The following is a 24,007-nucleotide window of genomic DNA, read 5'->3' as shown; positions in this document are numbered from 1 at the left end:
GGAGACATGATAGAGGTGTACAAGATAATAAGAGGAATAGATAGAGTGGACAACCAAAGCCTCTTCCCCAGGGCACCGCTGCTCAATACAAGAGGACATGGCTTTAAGGTAAGGGGTGGGAAGTTCAAGGGGGATATTAGAGGAAGGTTTTTTACTCAGAGAGTGGTTGGTGTGTGGAATGCACTGCCTGAGTCAGTGGTGGAGGCAGATACACTAGTGAAGTTTAAGAGACTACTAGACAGGTATATGGAGGAATTTAAGGTGGGGGCTTATATGGGAGGCAGGGTTTGAGGGTCGGCACAACATTGTGGGCCGAAGGGCCTGTACTGTGCTGTACTATTCTATGTCTATGTTCTATGAATATTGATCAGTGGGTCGTTTGGCCAGTGCCATGGTAGGTGGAATTGAATGCTGTATTTTGGAACATCAGGAGAAGGGTGGGGCACACACAATGAATGTGAGGACACTAACAAGTATTGAGGAATGGAGGGACATTGATGCCAAAAGTGCGGAGAAGGTTCACCAGGATATTACCAGCGATGGAGAGCCTCAGTTGTGAGGAAAGAATGAAAAGTCTAGATCTGTTTTCCCTTGAGCAGAGAAGGTTGACGAGTAACCTGAGAGACAGACAATGATTTCTGTGACAGAAAGAAGGGACCCAAAATGTGGAGGAACTCAACAGGTCAGGCAGCATCTGTGGAGAGTAATAAACAGTCGACGTTTCCAGCTGAGACAGTTTAGAGGGATATAAAATCAACTTTTCCACCCAGAGGGTAGCTGGAGACGGGAATGCTCTGCCTGAGAGAGTGGTGGAGGAAGAGACTCTCACAACATTGTATTTATTTATTGAGATACGGAACAGAATAGGCCCTTCTGGCCCATTGAGCTGTGCTGCTGTCAATCCTCCATCTCACCCAGGCCTAATCACAGGACAATTTACAATGACCAATTAACCTACCAACCAGTACGTCTTTGGACTGTTGGAGGAAACTGGAGCACCCAGAGGAAACCCACACAGTCATGGGGAGAACATAGAAACTCCTTACAGGCAGTGGTGGGAATTGAACCGAGGTCACTGGTACTGTAAAGCGTTGTGCTCACTACTACACTCCCACTGAGAAGTATCTCAATGAGTCTTTGAATTACCAGGACCATCAACAAAGGGCTGGAAATGGAATTGATGAAGAGATGGGTCAGTACGTCCAGGGTGGGCTGAAGGACTTGTTTCTGTACAGTATGACTCTATCCAATATACCCATATTAACATCAGCCTCTGTGCTGACCAGATACCTGAGCTGACCTGCTGATACCTCGTCTCTACTCTCAGTTTGTCCTCCTTCCCCTCTCCTCATCTTTTTATCCTGGTGTCCTCCCCATTCCATTCCAGTCCTGATGAATGGTCCCATCCTGAAATGTCAGCAGTTTATTCCCCTCCATGGATTCCGCCTAACTTTCTGAGTTCCGTCAGCATTTTGTTTGTATTACCTTGGATTTCCATCATCTTCAGAATCTCCCCTTTTATTGAAATCATCTAGTCCATTCCTACGTTAATCCTGGCAACCCTGTTGTGTAGTGTATTGGAGTTGAGAGTAACCCAAATAAGAAGAGATATTCGAATGTAAGGAGGACATTACTGTGGCTGACAAGTGAAATCGGAGCCAAAGTGAAAGCAAAAGAGAGAGCATACAAGGAAGCCACAGCTGGTGGGAAGATAGAGGATAGGGGAGCTTTTAAAAACTTGCAGAAGGAAACTAAGAAGGTCATTGGGAAGGAAAGGATGAATTATGAGAGGAAGCTGGGACTAATATCAAAGAAGATGCTAAAAGCATTTTTACGTATACAGAGGGTAAAAGAGAGTTGAGGTTAGATATAGGACCAATACAAAATGATGCTGGAGATATTGTAATGAGAGACATACAGAGATGGCAGAGGAACTGAATGTGTACTTTACATCAGTCTTCACAGTGGAAGACGTCTGCAGTATACCGGACATTCAAGAGTGTCAGGGAAGTTAAGTTTGTGCAGTGAAAATTACTATTGAGAAGGTGCTCAGGAAGCTTAATGGTCTGAAGGTGGATAAATCTCCTGGATGAGATGGAATGCAGCCTCAGGTTCTAAAGGAAGTATCTGGAGAGATTGCAGAGGCATTAACAATGATCTTTCAAGAACCGATAGATTCTGGCATTGTATCGGATGACTGGAAAATTGCAAATGTTACTCCGCTATTTAAGAAGGGTGACCACTGAATGGCGGAGCAGAATCGATGGGCCGAATGACCTACATCTGCTCCTATATTTTATGGTCTTATGGTCTAATTCCCTCAGGAGTACGAAAGCTGACATGAAACAGACAACCATTACTTTCACAAAACTTTATTACACCGGAAAAGATAATCTGACTACTTTAACTTCTCATAAAGTTGTCAAGTTGTTTTAAGGACTTTGACATTTATCATATAACTAATTCATTAACATTATCTTCTTCACTGTTTACCCAGGTGCTCTACTAAGGCTATGAACACAGTGTATGCCACAGTTACAGGTAAAAAGTTAATTTCAGTTCTCAGATTGGGAATTACTCTACGTGATGGTTATGTTCAACAATGATCCCCAATGCAGGACAGGGAGCAAGGAGTAAGCAATTGTTCCATCATTCTCAACATCAACTCCAGTCCTGCCTTTTCTTCAATATATGCAGACAAAAATATGCAGACAAATAAACATTCCTCATCAAGGAAATCAAAGAAAATTCATTGCAACTTTGTTCTAAATAACAGACACCCGTACATGCAGACCATACCAAGGGATAGAAATAGAGTGAAAATCCTTACCCCATTCAGGCCTCAATTCCAATCAGATCCTGCATCCAGACAATGTAAATGTAAGCATCAACATCTGTTTCAAACCAGAGGACACCTTGCCACAGAACACTGTGCACTCTGCCTTCTGACACAGACTGGCATACCATCAGTTTTGAGCCAACTTTAAAAAATTCTCAATTCATGCATATTCTCTGAAGGTGGTGACTGTCACTGCCAAATTAATGCAGAATTTTACCAAGACCAATACGATCAAAGACTTTCAAATTCTCATCCACTTGACCATGGTTGAACTCACACCTGTCACTGACCAAACTAAAGGACGTACAATTATTTATTTAACTCACAACACGCTGGAGGAACTCAGCAGGTTGGGCAGCATCTATGGAAACGATCGGTTGACGTTTCGGGCTGGAACCCTTCGTCAGGACTGTAGAGGGAAGGGGCAGAGGCCTATAAAGAAGGTGGGGGGAGGGTGGGAAGGAGAAGGCTGGTAGGTTCCAGGTGAAAAACCAGTAAGGGGAAAGATAAAGGGGTGGGGGAGGGGAGGCAGGGAGGTGATAGGCAGGAAAGGTGAAGAAAGAATAGGGGAAAACACAATGGGTAGTAGAAGGAGGGGGAACCATGAGGGAGGTGATAGGCAGCTGGGGGAGGGGGAAGGGTGAAATAGGGATAGGGGAAGGGAGAGGGAGGGAATTACTGGAAGTTGGAGAATTCTATGTTCATATCAAGGGGCTGGAGACTACCTAGACGGTATATGAGGTGTTGCTCCTCCAACCTGAGTTTAGCCTCATCATGGCAGTAGAGGAGGCCATGTATGGACATATCTGAATGGGAATGGGAAGCAGAGTTGAAGTGGGTGGCTACCGGGAGATCCTGTCTGTTGTGGCGGACGGAGCGGAGGTGCTCGACGAAGCGGTCCCCCAATCTGCGTCGGGTTTCACCGATGTAGAGAGGCCGCATCTGGAGCACCAGATGCAATAGATGACCGCAACAGACTCACAAGTGAAGTGTTGCCTCACTTGGAAGGACTGTTTGGGGCCCTGAATGGTGGTAAGAGAAGAGGTGTAGGGACAGGTGTAGCACTGCGCTTACAGAGATAAGTGCCGGGTGGGAGATCCATGGGGAGGGACGTGTGGACCAGGGAGTCGCGGAGGGACTGATCCCTGCGGAAGGTGGAGAGGGGTGGAGAGGGAAAGATGTGTTTAGTGGTGGGGTCCTGTTGAAGGTGGCGGAAGTTGCGGAGGATAATATGTTGGATCCGGAGGCTGGTGGGGTGGTAGGTGAGGACAAGGGCAACTCTGTCCATGTTGTGGTGGCGGGAGGATGGGGTGAGAGCCAAAGTGCAGGAAATGGAGGAGATGCGGGTGAGGGCATCATTGATGACAGCAGAAGGGAAACCACAATCCTTAAAGAAAGAGGACATTTGACCCCACCACTAAGCACATGTTCCCCTCTCCACCTCCCACAGGGATCGGTCCCTCTCCACGGATCTCCCACCTGGCCCTTATCCCTGTAAGTGTAAGTGCTACACCTGTCCCTACACCTCCTCTCTCGCCACCATTCAGGGCCCCAAACAGTACTTCCAGGTGAGGCAACACTTCACTTGTGAGTCTGTTGGGGTCATCTATTGCATCCGGTGCTCCCGGTGCAGCCTCCTCTACATCGGTGCAATCCGACGCAGATTGGGGGATCACTTCGTCGAGCACCTCCGCTCCGTCTGCCACAACAGACAGGATCTCCCAGTAGCCACCCACTTCAACTGTGCTTCCCACTCCCATTCAGATATGTCCATACGTGGTCTCCTCTACTGCCATGATGAGGTTAAACTCAGGTTGGAGGAGCAACACCTCATATACCGTCTAGGTAGTCTCCAGCCCCTTGATATGAACATAGAATTCTCCAACTTCCAGTAATTCCCTCCCCCTCCCTTCCCCTATCCCTATGTTACCCTGCCCCCCCCCCAGCTGCCTACCTCCTCCCTCTTGGTTTCGCCTCCTTCTACTACCCATTGTGTTTTCCCCTATTCTTTCTTCACCTTTCCTGCCTATCCCCTCCCTGCCTCCCCTCCCCCACCCCTTTATCTTTCCCCTTACTGGTTTTTCACCTGGAACCTACCAGCCTTCTCCTTCCCACCCTCCCCCACCTTCTTTATAGGGCCTCTGCCCCCTCCCCCTTCAGTTCTGATGAAGGGTTCCGGCCCAAAACGTCGACCAATCTTTTCCACAGATGCTGCCCGGCCTGCTGAGTTCCTCCAGCGTGTTGTGAGTGTTGCTTTGACCCCAGCATCGGCAGATTATTTTGTGTTTATTTATTTGACTAATCCTTTACTCCTAATTGAAAATCCAGCTGAAATTACCTTTGTGCAGAAGAATTAGTCTGCAAGGTGCTGCACACAAGCTAAACAAGAAAAGAACCCATGGTCTTACAGGACAGGGATTGGCTGACTGGCTGGAGGCAAAGAGTGGGATTGAAGGGGGCCTTTTCTGATTGGCTGCCAGTGATGAGTGGTGTTCCACAGGGGTTGGTATTGGCATTGGTGCTTTTCATGTGATACTAATTGTCACCAATTTGGCTGATGGAATTGATGGTTTTGTGATCATGTTTGAGAATAATACAAAGGTAGGTGGAGGGGCAAGTAGTTTTGACGAAGCAGGGAATCTGCAGAAAGACTTGGACAGATGGTGTATGGTCATGCACTTTGGTAGAAAAAATAAAGACATAGACTATTTTATAAATTGGAGAAAATTCATAAATCAGAGGTGCAAAGGGACTTGGGAGTCCTTGTTTGGGATACCCTAAAGGTTAACTTGCAGATTAAGTTGATGGTGAAGAAGGGAAATGCAATATTAGCATTCATTTTGCAAGAACTAACATATAAAAGCAAGGATGTAATGCTGGGGTATTATATAAGGTATTGGACAGTCACATTTGGAGTATTATGAGCAGTTTTGTGCCCCTTATCTGAGAAAGGATGTGCTGCTACTGGAGAGGGTCCAGAGGAGGTTGGACAGAATGATTCCAAACATGAACATAATAATGTACGAGGAGAGTTTGATAGCTCTGGGCCAGTTTTTGCTGGAGTTGGAAGAATGAGGGGAGATCTCATTGAAACCTATCAAATATTGAAAGGCCTCAATAATGTGGACATGGAGAGGATGCTTCCTTCTGTGATGGGAATTTAGGGTCAGAGGTCACAGTCTCATAATATAAGGATATTCCTTTAGAGGAGGAATTCCTTCAGCAGAGGGTGATGAATCTGTGGAATTTACTGTCACAGCTCCAACAGCTGTGGAGGCCGAGTCATTGGGTATATTTAAAGTGGAGGTTAACATGTTCTTGATTAGTAATGGCATCAAAGGTTGTGCAGAAAAGCAGACAAACAGGGTTGAGAGGGATAATAAATCAGCCATGATGGAATGGTGAAGTAGACCTGATGAGTTGAATAGCCTAATTCTGCTCCTTTGTCTTATGGTTTACACTTTTGGCCTTAATTCCCCAAATAGGGCTTGATGCAGCCTAAATAACACAAAAGCAATCAACTCTGGCCTTTGAGTCACGTGTGAGTCTTGCTTGCCATGCCCCTGTGGAGGCTCCGATGGGAAATGCTTCACATGGCATGTTCTGCAGTTTGCTGTCCCTGTCTGAATGCACCTGATAAGCATGAACAGAAGACTTTTCATCACAATGTGATTTCAGTTCAATTATCATTCTTGTGTTGTAACTCTCAAACAAATTCTCATTTTATTTCAGCTGAAACCGAGGTGAATACACAGGCAGCCACAAATGTTACTGCGGTAAGTAACCTTCTTCAATATAACATTGAGAAATGTTTTCCATGAACACTTTTACTTCCTAATAAATCAGGTATTGAACGTCTGTTAGATAAACACCATTACTTCCTCCTTAACCTTTTATTTGGACACTAATATGAATTAGCAGTAGGAACAGGCCCTTCCACCCCGCTGTTATAAGACTATTTCTACTCTCCTATACTCACCTCTACTCACCTCTACTTTCTGAGGAGGCTGAAGAGAGCTGGACTTTGCACATCCATACTCACGTCATTCTACAGATGTACAGTAGGGGGCATCCTAACAAACTGCATCACTGCGCGGTACAGAAACTGCACTGCTGCAGACAGGAACAATCTACAACAGGCAGTCCAAACTATCCAACACATCGCCAGCACCAGCTACCCTCCATCAAGGACATAGATACAGAAAGGTGCTGGAACAGGGCCAGTAACATCATGAAGGATCCCACCCACCTTGCTCATGGACTGTCAGGGAGGAGGCTATGTAGCATCCACACCAGGACCTCCAGACTCAAAAACTAGTTACTTTCCCCAAGCAAAAAGACTGATCAACACCTCCACCCACTAACCCACCCCTGCACACCCACAACCACCACCACTTTATCATTTCCTGTCAGTCACCTTATGTACAGACATTACTGTGCCTAATGTCACTTTATGGACATACAATCAATCTATGTGTATAAGTTACTTATACAAGTATTTATATTTATTGTATTTTTTTATTGTTGTGTTCTTTGTCTTCTTGTGTTTTTGTGCTGTACGAAATCCAGAATAACAATTATTTTGTTCTCCTTCACACTTGTATAATTGAAATGATATTGAAGAATTTTGAATCTTGAAAGGATCCCCTGTAGGATAAGACTCTTGACCCACAATCTACCTTGTTATGACCTTGTACGCTATTGTCTGCCTGCACTGCACTCTCTCTCTGTGACTGTCACACTTTATTCTGCACTCTGTTATTGGTTTATTTTGTCCTGCCTCAGTGCACTGTGGTAAAGATTTGACCTGTATGAACACCTGTGCAAATTCTTCACTCTACCTCAGTACATGTGGCAACAATAAACCAGTTCAACAATTTACCCTCAGACCTGCTCTGTTGTTTATTAAGGGCACGGTGGTTCAATTGTAACTGCAACTCCATAATCCCATCCCCTCCAGTGACTTTTCTTGTCTTTGCTTATCAATAGACCATCACTTTCTGTTTTAAAGACTCAAAGGTTCTACTTCCAGTGTCCTTTCAGGAAGAGAGATCCAAAGACTCAACCCTCAGAGAATAATAAAATCAGCTCCTCTTCAAATCCTGAGGCAAATTCACGTGGATAAATCCCCAGAGCCTTACAAGGTGTTCCCTCAGACCTTGTGGGAAGCAAGTGCAGAAATTGTCGGGGCCCTCGCAGAGGCATTCGAAACATTCTTGGTGACAGGAGAAGTGCCAGAAGATTGGAGAACAGTTCCAATTGCCTGTTTACTGAAAAGGCTCTAAACATGACCAAGGGAATTATAGGCAAGTGAGTCAGACATCACTTGGAAAGTGATTGGAAGGTTTCGGACAGACCGGACATTTAAGTATTTGGATCGACATGAGCTGATTAAGAATTATCTATATGGCTTTGTACACGGTAGATCATATCTAACCAACCTTATAGAGTTTTTTTGAAGAAGTTAGCAGGAAAATGGATGAAGGCAAGGCAGTGGCTGTTGTCTACCTGGACTTTAGCGAGGCACTTGACAAGGTCCCGCATGGGAAAAGTGGTCAAGAAGTTTCAGTGACTCGGCATTCAAGATGAGGTAATAAATGTGACGAGATATTTGCTTTGTGGAAGAAGCCATAGGACCATAAGATATAGATATTTGGCCCATTGAGTCTGCTACTCCATTTTTACCATGACAGACCTAATTTTCCCAAACTCCAGCTCCTGCCTTCTCCCCACATCACCAATCACGAATCTATCAACATTTGCCTTGAATATACATAAAGACTTGGTCTCCATAGCTGCCGATGGCAAAGAATTTCACAGATTCACCACTCCGGCAAACGAAATTCCTTCTCATCTGCGTTCTAAAGGGACACCCCTCTATTCTGAGGCTGTAGCCTCAGGTGTTAGACTCTCACACCTTAGGAAGCATCCTCGCCACATCCACTCTCTCAAGGTCTTTCACTATTCGATAGGTTTTGATGAGACCGCCCTTCATTCTTCTGCATTCCAGTAAATAGAGACCCAGAGCCATCAAACGCCTTTCATAGGACAATCCATTCAAACCTGGAATCATTTTTGTGAACCTCCTTTGAACCCTCTCCAGTTTCAGCACATCCGCTCTAATATATGGGGACCCAAACTACTCACAATACTGCTCTTGAAATGAACGCTAACATTGCATTTGTCTTCCTTATCACAGACTCAACCTGTAAATTAACCTTCAGGGAATCCTGCAGAAAGATTTCCAGCTCCCTTTGCACCAGAGTTTTTTTGTATTTTCTTTCCCTTTAGAAAACTGCCAGCCTCTCCACTTATCTCCATATCACCTGCAAACTTTGTAACAAAGCCACCAATTCTACATTCCAAATCAATGACAGATAAAGTAAAAAGAATCAGTCGCAGCTCAGACCCCTGTGGAACACCAAGTCACAGGCAGGAAGCCAGTGTATAGCCAATGTATTAGGCTGAAATCCTTTATCAGGACTGATTGAATAAAGGCTCCCTTTTTTCCCACTCTTTGCCTCCTGTTAACCAGCCACTGCTTTATCCATGCTAGAATTTTTCCTGTCATACCATGGTTTCATAGCTTGTTAAACAGCCTCATGCATGGCACATTGTCAAAGACCACCTGAAAATCCAAGTACACAACATCCACTGATTCTCCTTCATCTATCCTGCTTGTTATTTCTCGCAAAGAATTCCAACAGATTTGTTAGGCGTGATTGATTTTTCCTTGAGGAATTCATGTTGATGATGGCCTATTTTATCATCTGCCTCCAAGTACCCTGGAACCTCACTCTTATAATCTGCCCAACCACTGAGGTCAAATGAAGTGGCATACAGGTTCCTTTCATCTGTATCTCTCCCTTCTTGAAAAGTGGAGTGACATTTGCAATTTTCCAGTCTTCCACAACCGTTCCAGAATCTAGTGATTCTTGAAAGATCATTACTAGTGCCTCCACAATCTCTTCAGCTACCTCTTTCAAGACACTTGGGTGTACACTAACTGGTCCAGCTGATTTATCCACCTTCAGACCTTTCAGTTTCCCAAGAATCTTCTCTCCAATAATGGTGACTTCACACACTTCATGACCACTGACACCTGCAACTTCCAACATACTAGTGTCTTCCACAGTGAAGACTGATACAAAATACTTATTTAGCTTGTTGGCCATTTCATTGTCCACCATTACTACCTCTCCAGTACTGTTTTCCAGGGATCCAATATCTGCTCTCACCTCTCTTTTACACTTTATGTATCTGAAGATTTTTATGGTATCCTCTTTAATATTAGTGGCTAGCTTACTTTCGTATCCCATCTTTACCTACTTAATGATATTTTATTTGCCTTCTGTTGTTATTTAAAAGCTTCCCAATCCTTGAACTAATTGTTGCCCCATTATATGCTCTCTCTTTGGCTTTTATGTTGGCATTGACTTCTCTTGTTAGTCACAGTTGTCATCTTTCCTTCAGAGTACCACCTCCCTCTTGGGATGTATATATCCTGTGCCCTCTGAATTTCTTCCAGAAATTCCAGCCATTGCTGCTCTGCCGTCATCCCTGCCAGTGTTCTTTTCCAATCAATTATGACCAACTCTTCTCTCATACCTCTATATTTCCTTTACTCCAATGTAATACTGATCCATCTGACTTTAGCTTTTCCTTCTCAAATTTCAGGGTGTATTTGATCATATTCTGATCACTTGCTCAACCATAAGCTGCTCTAAAAAGCTATCTTACTGGCACTGTAGAAATTCCCCTTCCTGGAATCCAGTACCAACCTGATTTTCCCAATCTATGCATATTGGTGTCCCGCATGACTATTGTAACATTGCCCTCTTTTACCAACAGAGCAATGCATCACCCTCTGTCTTCCTACCTGTCCTTTACATACAATTTGTATACATGGATTATAACTCCCAGCTATAATATTTCAGCAATGATCCAATGATCCCTACGGCATCGTAGCTGCCAATCTGCAACTGTGCTACAAGTCCATCGACCTTATTCCAAATGCAGCGCACGTTCTAATACAACCCTTTCAATCCTGTGTTCACTCTTTTTGATTTTGTCCGCATTTTACGTTGCAAGTCATCCTGTTGACTGCAATTTTGTCCTATCAACAGCCTCACTACACATTGCCCCTGTTTGTAAACCAGCTACCTCATCTTCAGCACTATGATCTTCCTTTCCTATGATTCTTCTTGCTTTGAAAAATACGCAGCTCAGGACACTCATCACACCATGCTTAATCTTTTGATTCCTAACTTTGTCTGAGGTCTTACCAACAGCTGCCTCCACAGCATCTCCACCAACTGTTCTGGCACTGGTTCCCATCCCTGTGCAAATCTAGTTCAAATCCCACTGTGCAGCATTAACAAACCTTCGCACTAGGATACGAGTCCCCCTCCAGTTCAGATGCAAGCCATCCATTCTGTACAGGCCCCACCTTCCCTGGGAGAGAGCCCAATGATCCAAAAATCTTATGCTCTCCTTCCTACATCAACTCCTTAGCCATGCATTAAGATGTATAATCTTGCTAGTTCTGGCCTCACTAGCATGTGGCATGGGTAGCAATCCTGAGATCTCATCCTTGGAGGTCCTGCCTTTTAATTTATCTCTTAACTCCCTGAACTTCCTGTGCAGAACCTCGTCACTCGTCCTACCCGTGTGCTTGGTACCTACATGGACCATGAATTCTGGCTGTTCACCCTCCCACTTAACAAAGCTGAGGGCTCAGTCCAATATATCCTGGACCCTGGCACCCAGGAGGCAACATACTATCCAGGAATCTCATTCTCACCTGCAGAACCTCCTGTCTGTTCCCCCTCACTAACGAATCCTATTTCAACACAGCATGAATCTTCTCCCCTCTTCCCTTCTGAGTCACAAAGGCAGACTCTGTGCCAGAGACTCACACACTGTGATTTTCCTCTTTTAGGTCATACCTCCCAACAGTATCCAAAGTGATACTCCTGTTATTGAGGGGCTGGCCACAGAGGTACTGAGCATTGGCTCCTTAACCCCTTCCCTTTCCTGACTGTCACCCAGTTTCCTGGGTCCTATAACTTGAGTGTAGCTACCTCTCTAAATGTTCTATTTATCAACCCCTCGGCCTCCCAAATGATCTGGAATTCATCCAGTTCCAGCTCCAGCTCATTAATGCCATTTGTTAGAAGCTGCATCTGGATGCACTTCTCGCCATTGTAGACCCCAGGGACACTAGACGTCGCTCACATCTCACAAGAGGAGCATTTCACTATCCTGCCTGATGTCTCTACTGCCCAAGCTGAGCAGATATAAAGAAGAGTTGATCAGTTCTTTCCTTTACTTTCTCTTTGCTGGACCCTTAGGATGCCCGCTCTGACCCTGCCTGCTCTGACCCCACCCACCCAGACTGACGGCCGCTGCAACAACAGCCACTGTGCTTGCTCCTGCCTTCTTTTAAATTGCTCTGACTAATCAATCCCAAACGCCGAATAGTTGCTGGTTAACGCTCTTATTCTCTGCCATGACCCACCATTGCCTTTTATCCTCGAGCAGATCTGATTGAAATCCCCCCCTCTCCAAACTTCCAATGTCCAAATTGGCTGCTGATCACAGCCAGACAGTGGTAGTAGGTGGTTGCCTGTGACAAGTGGTGTGCAGCAGGGATCAGTGCTGGTTCCTTTGTTGTTTGTCATCTATATCAATAATCTGGATGATAAACTGGATCAGCAAATTTGGCACTAAGATTGGGGGTATAGTAGACAGCGAGGAAAGCTGTCATGGGCTGCAGAGCGATCTGCATCCGCTGGAAAAACGGGCTGAAAAATGGCAGATAGAATTTTGTGCAGACAAGTGAGGTTTTGCACTTCAGTCAGACCAACCAGGATTGGTCTTGCAGTCTGTATGTTCGGGCACTGAGGAATATGGTAGAACAAAGGGATCTGGGAACACAGATCCATAAATTGTTGAAAGTGGCTTCACAAGTACTGTAGATAGGGTAGTTAAAAAAAAAACATTTGCCACATTGGCCTTCATAAATCAATGTATTGAGTACAGGAGCCTGGATGCCACGTTGAAGTTATATAAGACGTTGGTGAGGCCTAATTTGGAGTATTATAAAAACATAGAAAACCTACAGCACAATACAGGCCCTTCGGCCCACAAAGTTGTGCCGAACATGTTCCAACCTTAGAAATTACTAGGGTTACCCATAGCCCTCTATTTTTCTAAGCTTCATTACCTATCCAAAAGTCTCTTAAAAGACCCTATCGTAACTGCCTCCACCACCAATGCCAGCAGCCCATTCCACGCACTCACCACTCTGTGTAAAAAAAAACTTGCCCCTGACATCTCCTCTGTAACTAATCCCCAGCACATTAAACCTGTGCCCTCTTGTGGCAGCCATTTCAGCCCTGGGAAAAAACCTCTGATCATCCACATGATCAATGCCTCTCGTCATTTTATACACCTCTATCAGGTCACCTCTTACCCTCTGTCACACCAAGGAGAAAAGGCTGAGTTCACTCAACCTGTTTTCATCAGGCATGCTCCCTATTCGAGGCAACATCCTTGTAAATCTCCTCTACACCATTGCTATGGTTTTCACTACCTACAGGAAAGATGTGAACAAGTTTGAAAGAATACAGAGAAAATTTACCAGGATGTTGCCGGGTCTGGAGGACCTGAGTTAAAGGAAAAATTGAATTAGTTGGGGATGTATTCCTTAGAACATAGAAGACTGAGAGGAGATTTGAGAGAGGTACACAAAATTGAGAGGTATAGATTGCAAGGGGTAAATGCAAACAGGATTTTTCCACTGGGGTTGGGTGGAACTACAACCAGAGGTCATAGGTTAAGCGTGAAAGGGGAAAAGCTTAACAGGAACATAAGGGGAAACTTCTTCATTCAGAGTTGAGAGAGTGTGGAAGGAGTTGCCTGCACAAGTGGTGCATGGGAGCTCCATTTCAACATTTAAGAGCAGTTTGGATAGGGACATGGATGGTAGGGGTATGGAAGGCTATGTCCAGTGTGGAGCAGGTCAATGGGAGGAGACAGTTTAAATGGTCTCAGCATAGACTCGATGGGCCAAAGGGCCTGTTTCTGTGCTGTACACAGAATGGATTACTCTTATTTTAACAAGTGATGCTAATTCTAGAATTTCCTTCAAAATTCAAAGTAAATTTATTTTCCAAGTACATATTTGTCCCCATAACAACCCTGAAATTCACTTTCATGTGGCGGTAATTAGAAAGAAACACTGCTGAATTGATGACAAACCACAGACAACAAGATGGACTGTTAGGTACCACGTAACAAGTTAGAGAACCAGCAGAAATGGAACACACCTGGAGTCTGGTTTTGCTATTAACTAATCCTAGTTAATTAGAAACTACATAATAAAGTAACATAAAACCAGATAAATCAAACAGTTTAACAGAGATTATGCATATACGGTATATATAGGTGCGGAAATATAAACCCAAACTTCAGGCTTAAGTGGTAATTAATACAGTCTTATGATGGTATGTAAATGAAGTCAGTTCAGTTTGTGATAGTGAGTTGAGCAGAATTGAGGAGAGAGAGAGGTAGTTTGTTGTCCTCGTAAGTTGATGCCATCGATTCTTCCCGTTGTCCTCTGAAACTCCCAAGTTAGTCAAACTTGACCAACTTAAGAGCGCCATCTTCAGGTGATAATCTACCAACCCAGGCAAGGGTTAGACACACTGGTAGACTCCACAGGGTTGCTCTGTCACGCACCAATAATCACAGATCGATTCCTCTTAATCAATCCTCAGTCCCATACTCATGGGCACCTGAAAGTGTAGTGGTAATTTCACCGCACCTTAGTGCATCTGTGTGTCCTGTGAAACAAGCAAATACGCTGGTTTAAATACCGCTGTGCTGAACACCAGCTGTCCATCATGTAGCTCCTCCCCTCTCTCTGTAGGAACTCTGAAGCTGGCAGTGTCCTTGCCGAAATCCCAAACAACCTGTGAGCAGTCTTCGCCTCTCTCTCTCTCTCTCTCTGTGTAACAAGCTGTTTGTGCTGTACAGCTGCATGCTCTCTCTCTCTTTTTAAAGGCACAGTCCATAATGAATAACTCAGGATATCATCACAGGACAAACAACCAAAGTCCAAAAGACAACAAACAGTGGAAATAAAATAAAAGTAGTAAAAAACAAAATAATAATAATAATAAATAAGCAATAAGTATTGTGAACATGAGCTGTAGAGTCCTTGAAAATGTGTCTAGAGATTATGCAATCAGTTCAGTGTTGGGCTGAATGATTTTGAGTCACATTCAAAGGAACATCTTGCCAGTCAAAATCCTTCTCTTCTAAACAGCATATCACCTAGCGTGCCCCACCTTTCCTTGTGAGACAACATGTCCATTCCCAGTTTTACCCTGCTTAACTTCTCTGAGCTGTTCCCATATCATTAATATCATTTTGTAAGCAAAGATAAGGACTGAACTCTGAACGATACACACAAAATGTTGGAGGAACCCTGCAGGCCAGGCAGCATCTACGGAAACATTTCAGGCCGAGACCATTCATCAGGAACGAAACACCAACTGCTTACTCTGTCCATAGATGCTGCCTGGCCTGATGAGCTCCTCCAGCATTTTCTGAGAGTTGCTTGGTTTTCCAGCATCTGTGGATTTTTTCGTGTTTGTGATTGAACGCAACGTGGCAGCCTAGCGCCGTGGTTAGCTCAACGTTTTACAGTACGAGCGAGACAGGTTCAATTCACCCCACTGCATGTTTGGAGTTTCCTCAGGGTGCTCTAGATTCCTCCCACAGGCAAGGATGTACCAGTTAGGAAATTATCCTGTGATTAGGCAAGGGTTAAATAGGTGGGTTGCTGAGTGTCATGGTCAAGGGGTCAGAGGGGCCTATTCTATACTGTGTGTCAATTTTTTAAAAAAATCCACATGTAAACTGTTCTGAGACAAACTATTCTGAGGCATAACCTTACAGGGAAATATTTAGCAAATGTCATTCAGATTTATTTATCAATGCACACCAAAACATACATTAACAACCAGCACACCCAAGGATGTGCTAGGACAGCCCGCAAATATTACCACATATCCAGCGCCAACATAACCAGCCCACAACGTTCAACAGAACTCAGTTCAAGTTCAAGTGTATTAGATTCGATTCAACGTTATTGTCGTTGTGCCGAGTACAGATACAAAGCCAATGAAATACAGTTAGCATCTGACCAGAAATGCAAAGAATAGTGTTATTTACAAAATAACTGTGAATAAAAAGTAAGTGCTACAGCACACAAATATACAAGTACTGAGACAGTACAATATGGGTGCAATACTGCTTAGCGCTGTGATGAGAGGTTCGGCAGGGTCACAGCCTCAGGGAAGAAGCTCTTCCTGTGTCTGCTGGTGCAGGAGCGGAGGCTCCTGTAGTGTCTACCGGATGGGAGGAGAGTAAAAAGTCCATGGTCAGAGTGAGATGCATCCTTGATAATGCTTTTCGCCCTGCCCAGGCAGTGCTTATGGTAGATGTTCTCAATGTTGGCAATTGGGTGCCGATAATTCGCTGAGCAGTTTTCACCACATGCTGGAGTGCTTTGTGGTCCAATACAGGACAATTTCCATACCACACTGAGATGCAGTTGGTGAGTATGCTCTCAATGGTACAGCGGTAAAAGTCCACCAGTATCCTGGGACAGAGGTGAGCTTTCTTGATGCTCTGCAGGAAATAAAGGCGCTGTTGCGCCTTTTTGATCAGGACGGAGAAGTTCAGGGACCAGGTGAGATTCTTGGAAATGTGGACACCAAGGAATTTGAAACTTGATACACAGCTCCGTTGATGTAGATGGGGACGTGAGTGTGGCTCCTAACATGCCTGAAGCTTGATACACACTCCACTACAGCTCCGTTGATGTAGATGGGGATGTGAGTGTGGCTCCTAGCATGCCTGAAGTCCACAATGATCTCCTTGGTCTTCTGGGTGTTAAGGGCCAGGCTGTTGTCAGCACACCACGCGGCCAGGTGCTAGACTTCGTCCCTGTAGGCCATCTCGTCATCCCCTCTGATCAGGCCAACCACCGTGGTATCATCTGTGAACTTGATTATGGAGTTAGAACCACGTACAAGAACACAGTCATAGGTGAAAATGGAGTACAGAAGAGAGCTCAGCACACAGCCTTGAGGCACGCCGGTGTTCAAGGTGAGAGTGGAGGAGGAGAGGTTGTCTAACTTAGCTGATTAGGTCTGTTACTGAGAAATTCCAAGGTCCAATTGCAGAGGGATGAGCTGATACCAAGCTGGCGAAGTTTGGCGATCAGCTTGGAGGGGATCACAGTATTGAATGCCGAACTAAAGTCAATGAACAGCATTCTGACATAAGAGTTGGGGTTGTCCAGGTGTGTCAGGGCAGAGTGAAGTGCCGTGGAGATGGTGTCCTCTGTTGACCTGTTGGTATCATAGGCAAATTGATGGGGGTCCAGGGTAGTGGGCAGACAGGATTTCAGCTGTGATAGAACCAGTCTCTCAAAACACTTTGCAATGATAGGGGTGAGTGCAACTGGGCGGAAGTTATGCAGGCCCATGGCAGAGGAATGGTCATCTGACTGTACATGGATACAACTAAATGAAACAATGTTCTTCTGGACCATGGTGCACCCACAATACATCTATCACACAACACATAAACCAAATATTACTATCGATATGTTAATGAAATATCATTCAATATGCATGTAGAGCACAGCACAGGTTAACAATAAACAGTACACTGTCCTGGTGACGAAACCTCAATGGTGACAGGGTTCATTAGTCTCACAGCCTGAGGGAAGAAGCTGTTACCCAGTCTGACAGTCCCAGTCCTGATGCTCCTGTCCCTCCTTCCTGACTGTAATGGGTCAAAGAGATTGTGGGATGGGTGGTGGGGATCCTCAACAATGCTTTAAGCTCTTTGTCTGCGACACACCCAGTAAATGTCACAAATAGAGGGGAGGGAGACTCCGGTGATTCTTTTGGCAGTTTTCACTATCGTCTGCAGGGCCTTGTGGCCTGATGCCTTGCAGCTTCCGTACTACACTATGATGCAGTCAGACAGGACACTGAATGACACAATAGCAACAAGACTACAGCAAAACAAGCCCCTTGTCTACACTCTCATCGTCTCACGCACACACAGGCTAACAACCCCAGGCCTCCAGTCGTTAGCCCCAGAATCTCACACTGACGACCCCATGAAAGGCAGCCTCTGGGTGTCCAGTGGACCCAGACTCTCAAATGTTAGAACTCCACCCTCCAGTCCCTATCCCGCATGCACAGACCCGACCTGTGGGCCTCTATCTCTGCAGTCATTGACTTCAATCTTCTATTTTATGGGCTTTCAAACTCCAAACTTGAACTAATGGGGATAACGTCACTTACCCCTTCAATGAACTGTTCCCACAAGCTATAGACTCACTTTCAAGGACTCTTTGCCTCAAGGTCTAATTTACACATTGGTTGTTTGTCCATCCTGTTGAGTGAGGTCTTTCATTGACTCTGTTTTGTTTCTTTGTATTTTCTGTGAATGCCCACAAAAAATGAATCTCATGGTTATATATGGTGACCTAAATGTACTTTGATAATAAACTTACCTTGAACTTTGAAGCTTTGACTCACTAGCCTTTGGCCTCATCAATCCTTTCCAATTATACCAAGCAACTGTGAGGGCCCAACTCAAACACTCAGTCCTGACCAATGAAGGGAGGTGTGCCGACACCTTCTTCACCACCATATCTACCCAAGTCACCGTCATATCTACCCGAGTCACCACCTTCAGGGATTGGTGTACTTGTACCCCTAGGTCTTTCTGTTCTAAAACACACCCTGCAATTTTGGAGTCAGATACAGTCTGTACGTTTTAGAGACATTTAAACAGGCACTCAAATAGATAAGGCAGAGAGAGATATGGAACAAATGGGGACAAATGGAATTCAGTCGATGGGAAAAGATCAGCATGGCCATATTTCCCTGCTGTACAACTCAATGACTGTACGAGATGAAAGGGAGGTGTTGGATTCCAATGCTTTAATCCAAAGTTCCTCTGGAAATCAGGAAAGAGGCCAAAACCTGTTGCTTTGAGATCATTTTATTAAGCCCTAATAGAACAAAGTGAATTGGAAGTGAATTGCAGAATAATCTGCCCATTACCTACACCTTCTCGCTCTAGTTCCCAGGCCTTTATTCATAGTCTACTGTCCTTTCCTATCAGATTCCTTCTTCAGTCCCTTGCCCCTTCCACCTATCACTTCCCAGCTTCTCACATCATCCCTTAACCCCCACCTCCACCTCTCTCACTCTCCCCTCTAACCTGGACTCACCTATCACCTGCCATCTTGTGATCCTCCATCTCCCTTCTACCCTTTTTATTCTGGCTTCTGCCCTCTTTTTTCCCCAGCCCCGATGAAAAGTTCATGATTTAAAACATTGGCTGTTTATTCCTCTCCATAGATGCTGCCTGAACTAATGAATTCCTCCAGGATTGTGTGTGTGTCGCTTCAAACTAATCGCGTCGTCAGTATCTCTGGTGTCTAAGATCCCTGAGGTTACAACAGAGACTGTGTCTTTAGTAGCCAAATGTATCAATGTCCTGTGGGGATGGGTCAGATATAAACCAGGGGGTGAGTGGTTTGTTTCAGTACTGTAAATGTCTGTGTTTTTCTGTTCCAGTCAGAGCAATCAGAGATGTGTTATGCTGATATCCACTTCCGACAGCAGAAGAAAGCTCCAAAACTTAAAGTCACCGAGGAAACAACTGAATATGCCGTCATCAAACGTGCCCAGTGACCAAAAATAATTCTTCATCACCTGCAGGTTATTAAAAAAGTGTGTGCTTTTTGCTGGTAAAAATCATCACACAGGACTCCAGAACGTCACATCTCGCAACTTCCACCAACTACAACGTGATCCTACACTCACATCTTCCCCTCCCCACCCCTTTCTGCTTTCCACAGGGATCACTCTGTCTACAACTTCCTGGTCTGCCATCTCTCCCCACCCATTTCTTCCCATCCCCAGGGACTTCCCCTGCAACTGTAGGAGATCAAACCCATCACAAATTCACAGTCAAACAGCAAGGAAACAGGCCATTTTAAATAACATTAATGTACCTGCCTCAACCACTCGCCCTGGCAATTCATTTCATCTACTGACCACTCTCTGGATAGAAACACTGCCCCTCAGGTTCCTGTTAAACTTTTCCCCTCTCACCTTAAACCTGTACTCTCTAGTTCTGGGAAAAGGACTCTACACATTGAGTATCTCTGCCCCTTGTGATTTTATACAGCCCTCAGTCTCCTACACTGCAATGAATAAAGCCCCAACCTGCTCAACCACTCTCCATAATTCAGTCCCCTGAGTCCTGACAATATCCTCCATCTGCTCTTTTCCAATGAACAACAACAAAACTGAAGACCAAACTCCAAATGTGGCTTCACTTCCACGTCCACCCTCAGCACCATCCAGGGCCTGAAACAGCCCTTCTCCTATGAGGTGGGCATTATTGCCTCTCCTCCAGCATTAGTGGTTGTACCTGGGCCTCCTCTACATCAGTGAGAACAGGTACAGACAGGGCAATCGCTTTGTTCAACACCTACATTCCTTCTTCCAGAAATGACCCATTTATGTCTGTCTCCACTACCTGCCAATCCTTTAAAATTGTGCAGTATCGGTGCTTATTGAATGGCTTCTGAAACTCCAAATACAATGATTAGACAGGATCAGATTTACCCTGCTTCCTACATCCATAAAGAATGGACTGAAACATTTTCTAAATGTCCTGATCTGACTTGGGAAAATGGAGCCCCCGATCCGTTAATCTGCGTCAACCATGGATGTTGCATTCCAGCTGTCTACGTTGGATGCACACGCCAGTCAGTAAACCACGGCAGTACGGTATGGAGAGTAAGTTGTTGCCTGGGCAGCGGGTTCCCCCTCTCCACACAGCGGATAAATCCAAATGAACGGCAGAGACCGATACCGTTTGGCACCAGTGGTGTCGCAGGAGTTGCCTGTCAGCATTCAGCTCAATGTAGTGGCGTTAGGGACTCCAGCTCTGGATTTTCATCAGCGTTACTCCCAATGATTTCCCCATGAGTGGGTATAGTCGTGAGGCAGCAGAGGTTTGAGATCAGAGTTTTCCTTCTCTATGAACTGTCAACTTCAGCTGACAAGCCCCATCTTCCTGAAGCGATTGGTTTTAAGATAGCAGTAAACTGCCGTTACCCCTTCTCCTGTCAGTAGAAATGGTTTCACTGGATTCAGTAGCTAAGCCACAGGTAATGACCAGACACGAGGAAATCTGCAGATGCTGGAATTTCAAGCAACACACATCAAAGTTGCTGGTGATCGCAGCGGGCCAGGCAGCATCTCTAGGAAGAGGTACAGTCGACGTTTCGGGCTGAGACCCTTCGTCAGGACTAACTGAAGGAAGAGCTAGTAAGAGATTTGAAAGTGGGAGGGGGAGGGGGAGATCCAAAATGATAGGAGAAGACAGGAGGGGGAGCGATGGAGCCAAGAGCTGGACAGGTGATTGGCAAAAGGGATATGAGAGGATCATGGGACAGGAGGCCCAGGGAGAAGGAAAAGGGGGAGGGGGAAGCCCAGAGGATGGGCAAGGGGTATAGTGAGAGGGACAGAGGGAGAAAAAGGAGAGAGAGAAAAAAAGAATTTGTGTAAATAAGTAAATAAATAATGGATGGGGTTCGAGGGGGAGGTGGGGCATTAGCGGAAGTTAGAGAAGTCAATGTTCATGCCATCAGGTTGGAGGCTACCCAGACGGAATATAAGGTGTTGTTCCTCCAACCTGAGTGTGGCTTCATCTTTACAGTAGAGGAGGCCGTGGATAGACATGTCAGAATGGGAATGGGACGTGGAATTAAAATGTGTGGCCACTGGGAGATTCTGCTTACTCTGGTAGACAGAGCGTAGGTGTTCAGCAAAACGATCTCCCAGTCTGCGTCGGGTCTCGCCAATTTCCCCTGGGTTTAACCAATTTCCCCAGGATCAATAAAGTATGACTATGACTATATATAGAAGGCCACATTGGGAGCATCGGACACATTATATCACCCCAGCTGACTCACTGGTGAAGCGTCGCCTCATCTGGAAGGACTGTCTGGGGCCCTTAATGGTGGATTAAATACAGATAACTCCCATCTTACAGGGAAATGGGGATGTTTGGAAAGGTAGCATTTGTTGAAGACAGAACATATTGCAATTCCATGTAACATGAAACCTTGTCAACTGCCGATCCTATGAGAAAGTGGGTGAGTTTTCAGCTCAATTAGTGCTGTAATATGACTCGTGTTCGGGCAGGTGGGGCTTGTCAGGCTTGGACAGCAGCCCGCCTGGGCGAAGAAAACCTCTGATTTCACTGGACAACAAAGATTTTGCTTCCTGAATACCTTTAGGTGTATCTTATGAATTTTGGGCTACTGATCATGAAAATCACCATAAAATTCACCATGAAATTTCCCTATCACACACCATTTTTTGAAATCGTTTATGTTTATTATTTCAATTTATAATTCAAGTCAATTAAAATGTTGCCTACAATGTAAACTGGAAAGTTTCCTATCTTTCCCAGGCATGTTTAGGCAGTGCAGCTGCTGCATGGCAGGTTTTAGTAATAATTATTGGGTTCAGGACTACGGATGGAATTGACCATCACCAAGCACAACAATTTCTATGAAGGATTTTGATATTTGAGACAGATACTTTCCAGAATAACTGATGCCAAGATTAAGGAAAGCATTTTGTTGGTCCACAAATCAATCAGGTCATCAATGACAGGCAGTTTGAAAAATCTCTAGTGGGACCAGAGAAAATCACATGGAAGGCATTCAAGGAAGTTGTTGAAATTTTTCTAGGCATCTACAAAGCACCAAACTACATGTAGCTGGTTGAAAGCATGCTTCAAGCATATAAAACCATGAAATGCAACATGTCACTAAAGATTCATTTTCTGCATTCCCATTTAGACTTCTTCTCTGTAAATCTTGGTGCTGTTAGTGACGAGCATGGTGAAAGGTTTCACCAGGATATTGCAGTCATAGAGAAAAGATACCAGGGCAACTGGAATCCATCAATGCTGGCGATTTATTGTTGGACACTTAAGTGAGAAGCCTCAGACACTGAGTACAAATGAAAATCATTAACAAAATATTTTTAACTTAGTTGAACTATTGCAAAGCATCAACACCATTGTGCAATTAAACACATTATATTCAATAAAAGTAAATTTGTTGTTTCTCCAAATTCCTACGTGATACAAGTACTCTGAAATTATGTTTGTGTTCATCTTGAAGCAGTCTATCATAAACAAAAAAAATTTCTGAGGAAGCAACACTTTTGAAAAAAATTGTTGTCCAGTGTTTTAAACCTCTGCTGCCTTGTGGCCACAGCCACCCATGGGAAAGTCTTTGGGAGTAAACCCTGAGGAAGAAATCTGGAACTGGGGTTCCTAAGCCAGTTTGATGTTGTCTACAACTTCACTCTGGCAACCTCTGCAACGACACTGGTACCAAGCTGTATCGGCACTTGCCCTTGCCTTGGACTACATCAGTGATGTGGAGAGGGGGAGCACGCTGCATGGGCAACAGCCAGTTCTTCAAATCTTCCCACCCAGGCTTGCGTCCTGGAGAGGACACAGTCCACCAGAGGGGCAAACCCATGATCCCCTGGGATCAATACTGCCTACCAATGAGGCATGTTTCCTGCTTGCAGAAAGAGTTTACTTCCTCAATTTGTATTGTGTAAAAATTGTAAATTATAAACTTTGACAAGAAAAGCAGTGTGCAGCTTGTTTGCAAGTATTCATATTACTGTCAAAGTATCTTAACTTGATAAAATAAAATTGTGTGTGTACTTATTAATTAAACAATGGGATTTTGATACTGAAATGCGAAGTTGTGCTACTCTGCCATTTACAGTCAATAGCAGGACCCAGGGAGTCATAGAGCACTCTGGCCCTTCAGCCCATCTAGTCCATGATGAACTGCTATTCTGCCTAGGCTCAGTGACCCTCCATTCCCCTGCTGATGGCCAATCAGATTTCTGGCGATCACGTTACAGGAAGGAAGTGGAGGTTTGGAAAGGGGAGAGAAGCAGTTCAGCAGAATGTGGGCAGATGAGGGTTGTTCAGTTTGGTATC

The 24,007-nt window shown here is 44.7% G+C and overlaps 1 protein-coding gene across 4 annotated transcripts in view; it reads left to right on the top strand.

Moving 5' to 3' along the window:
• Window positions 1-23,735, top strand: part of LOC140201119 (uncharacterized) — a 96,462-nt gene extending 72,727 nt beyond the window's left edge. For 3 of the 4 annotated variants that reach the window (XM_072264736.1, XM_072264737.1, XM_072264734.1), the window contains 3 exons: window positions 2,498-2,541; window positions 6,572-6,615; window positions 19,525-23,735. In XM_072264736.1, the coding sequence (XP_072120837.1) occupies window positions 2,498-2,541; window positions 6,572-6,615; window positions 19,525-19,641 (205 nt within the window). In that variant the 3' untranslated portion in view covers window positions 19,642-23,735. The remainder of the gene's footprint in view (window positions 1-2,497; window positions 2,542-6,571; window positions 6,616-19,524) is intronic. The other variant, XM_072264735.1, reaches the window with a different exon arrangement.
• The last annotated feature ends 272 nt before the right edge of the window (window positions 23,736-24,007 follow it).

The sequence above is a fragment of the Mobula birostris genome, chromosome 8 (assembly GCF_030028105.1).
Source record: "Mobula birostris isolate sMobBir1 chromosome 8, sMobBir1.hap1, whole genome shotgun sequence".
In the NCBI taxonomy this organism is placed as follows: domain Eukaryota; kingdom Metazoa; phylum Chordata; class Chondrichthyes; order Myliobatiformes; family Myliobatidae; genus Mobula; species Mobula birostris.
The sequence above is the reverse complement of the archived record's forward strand: the minus strand, read 5'-3'. Positions and strand labels throughout refer to the sequence as shown.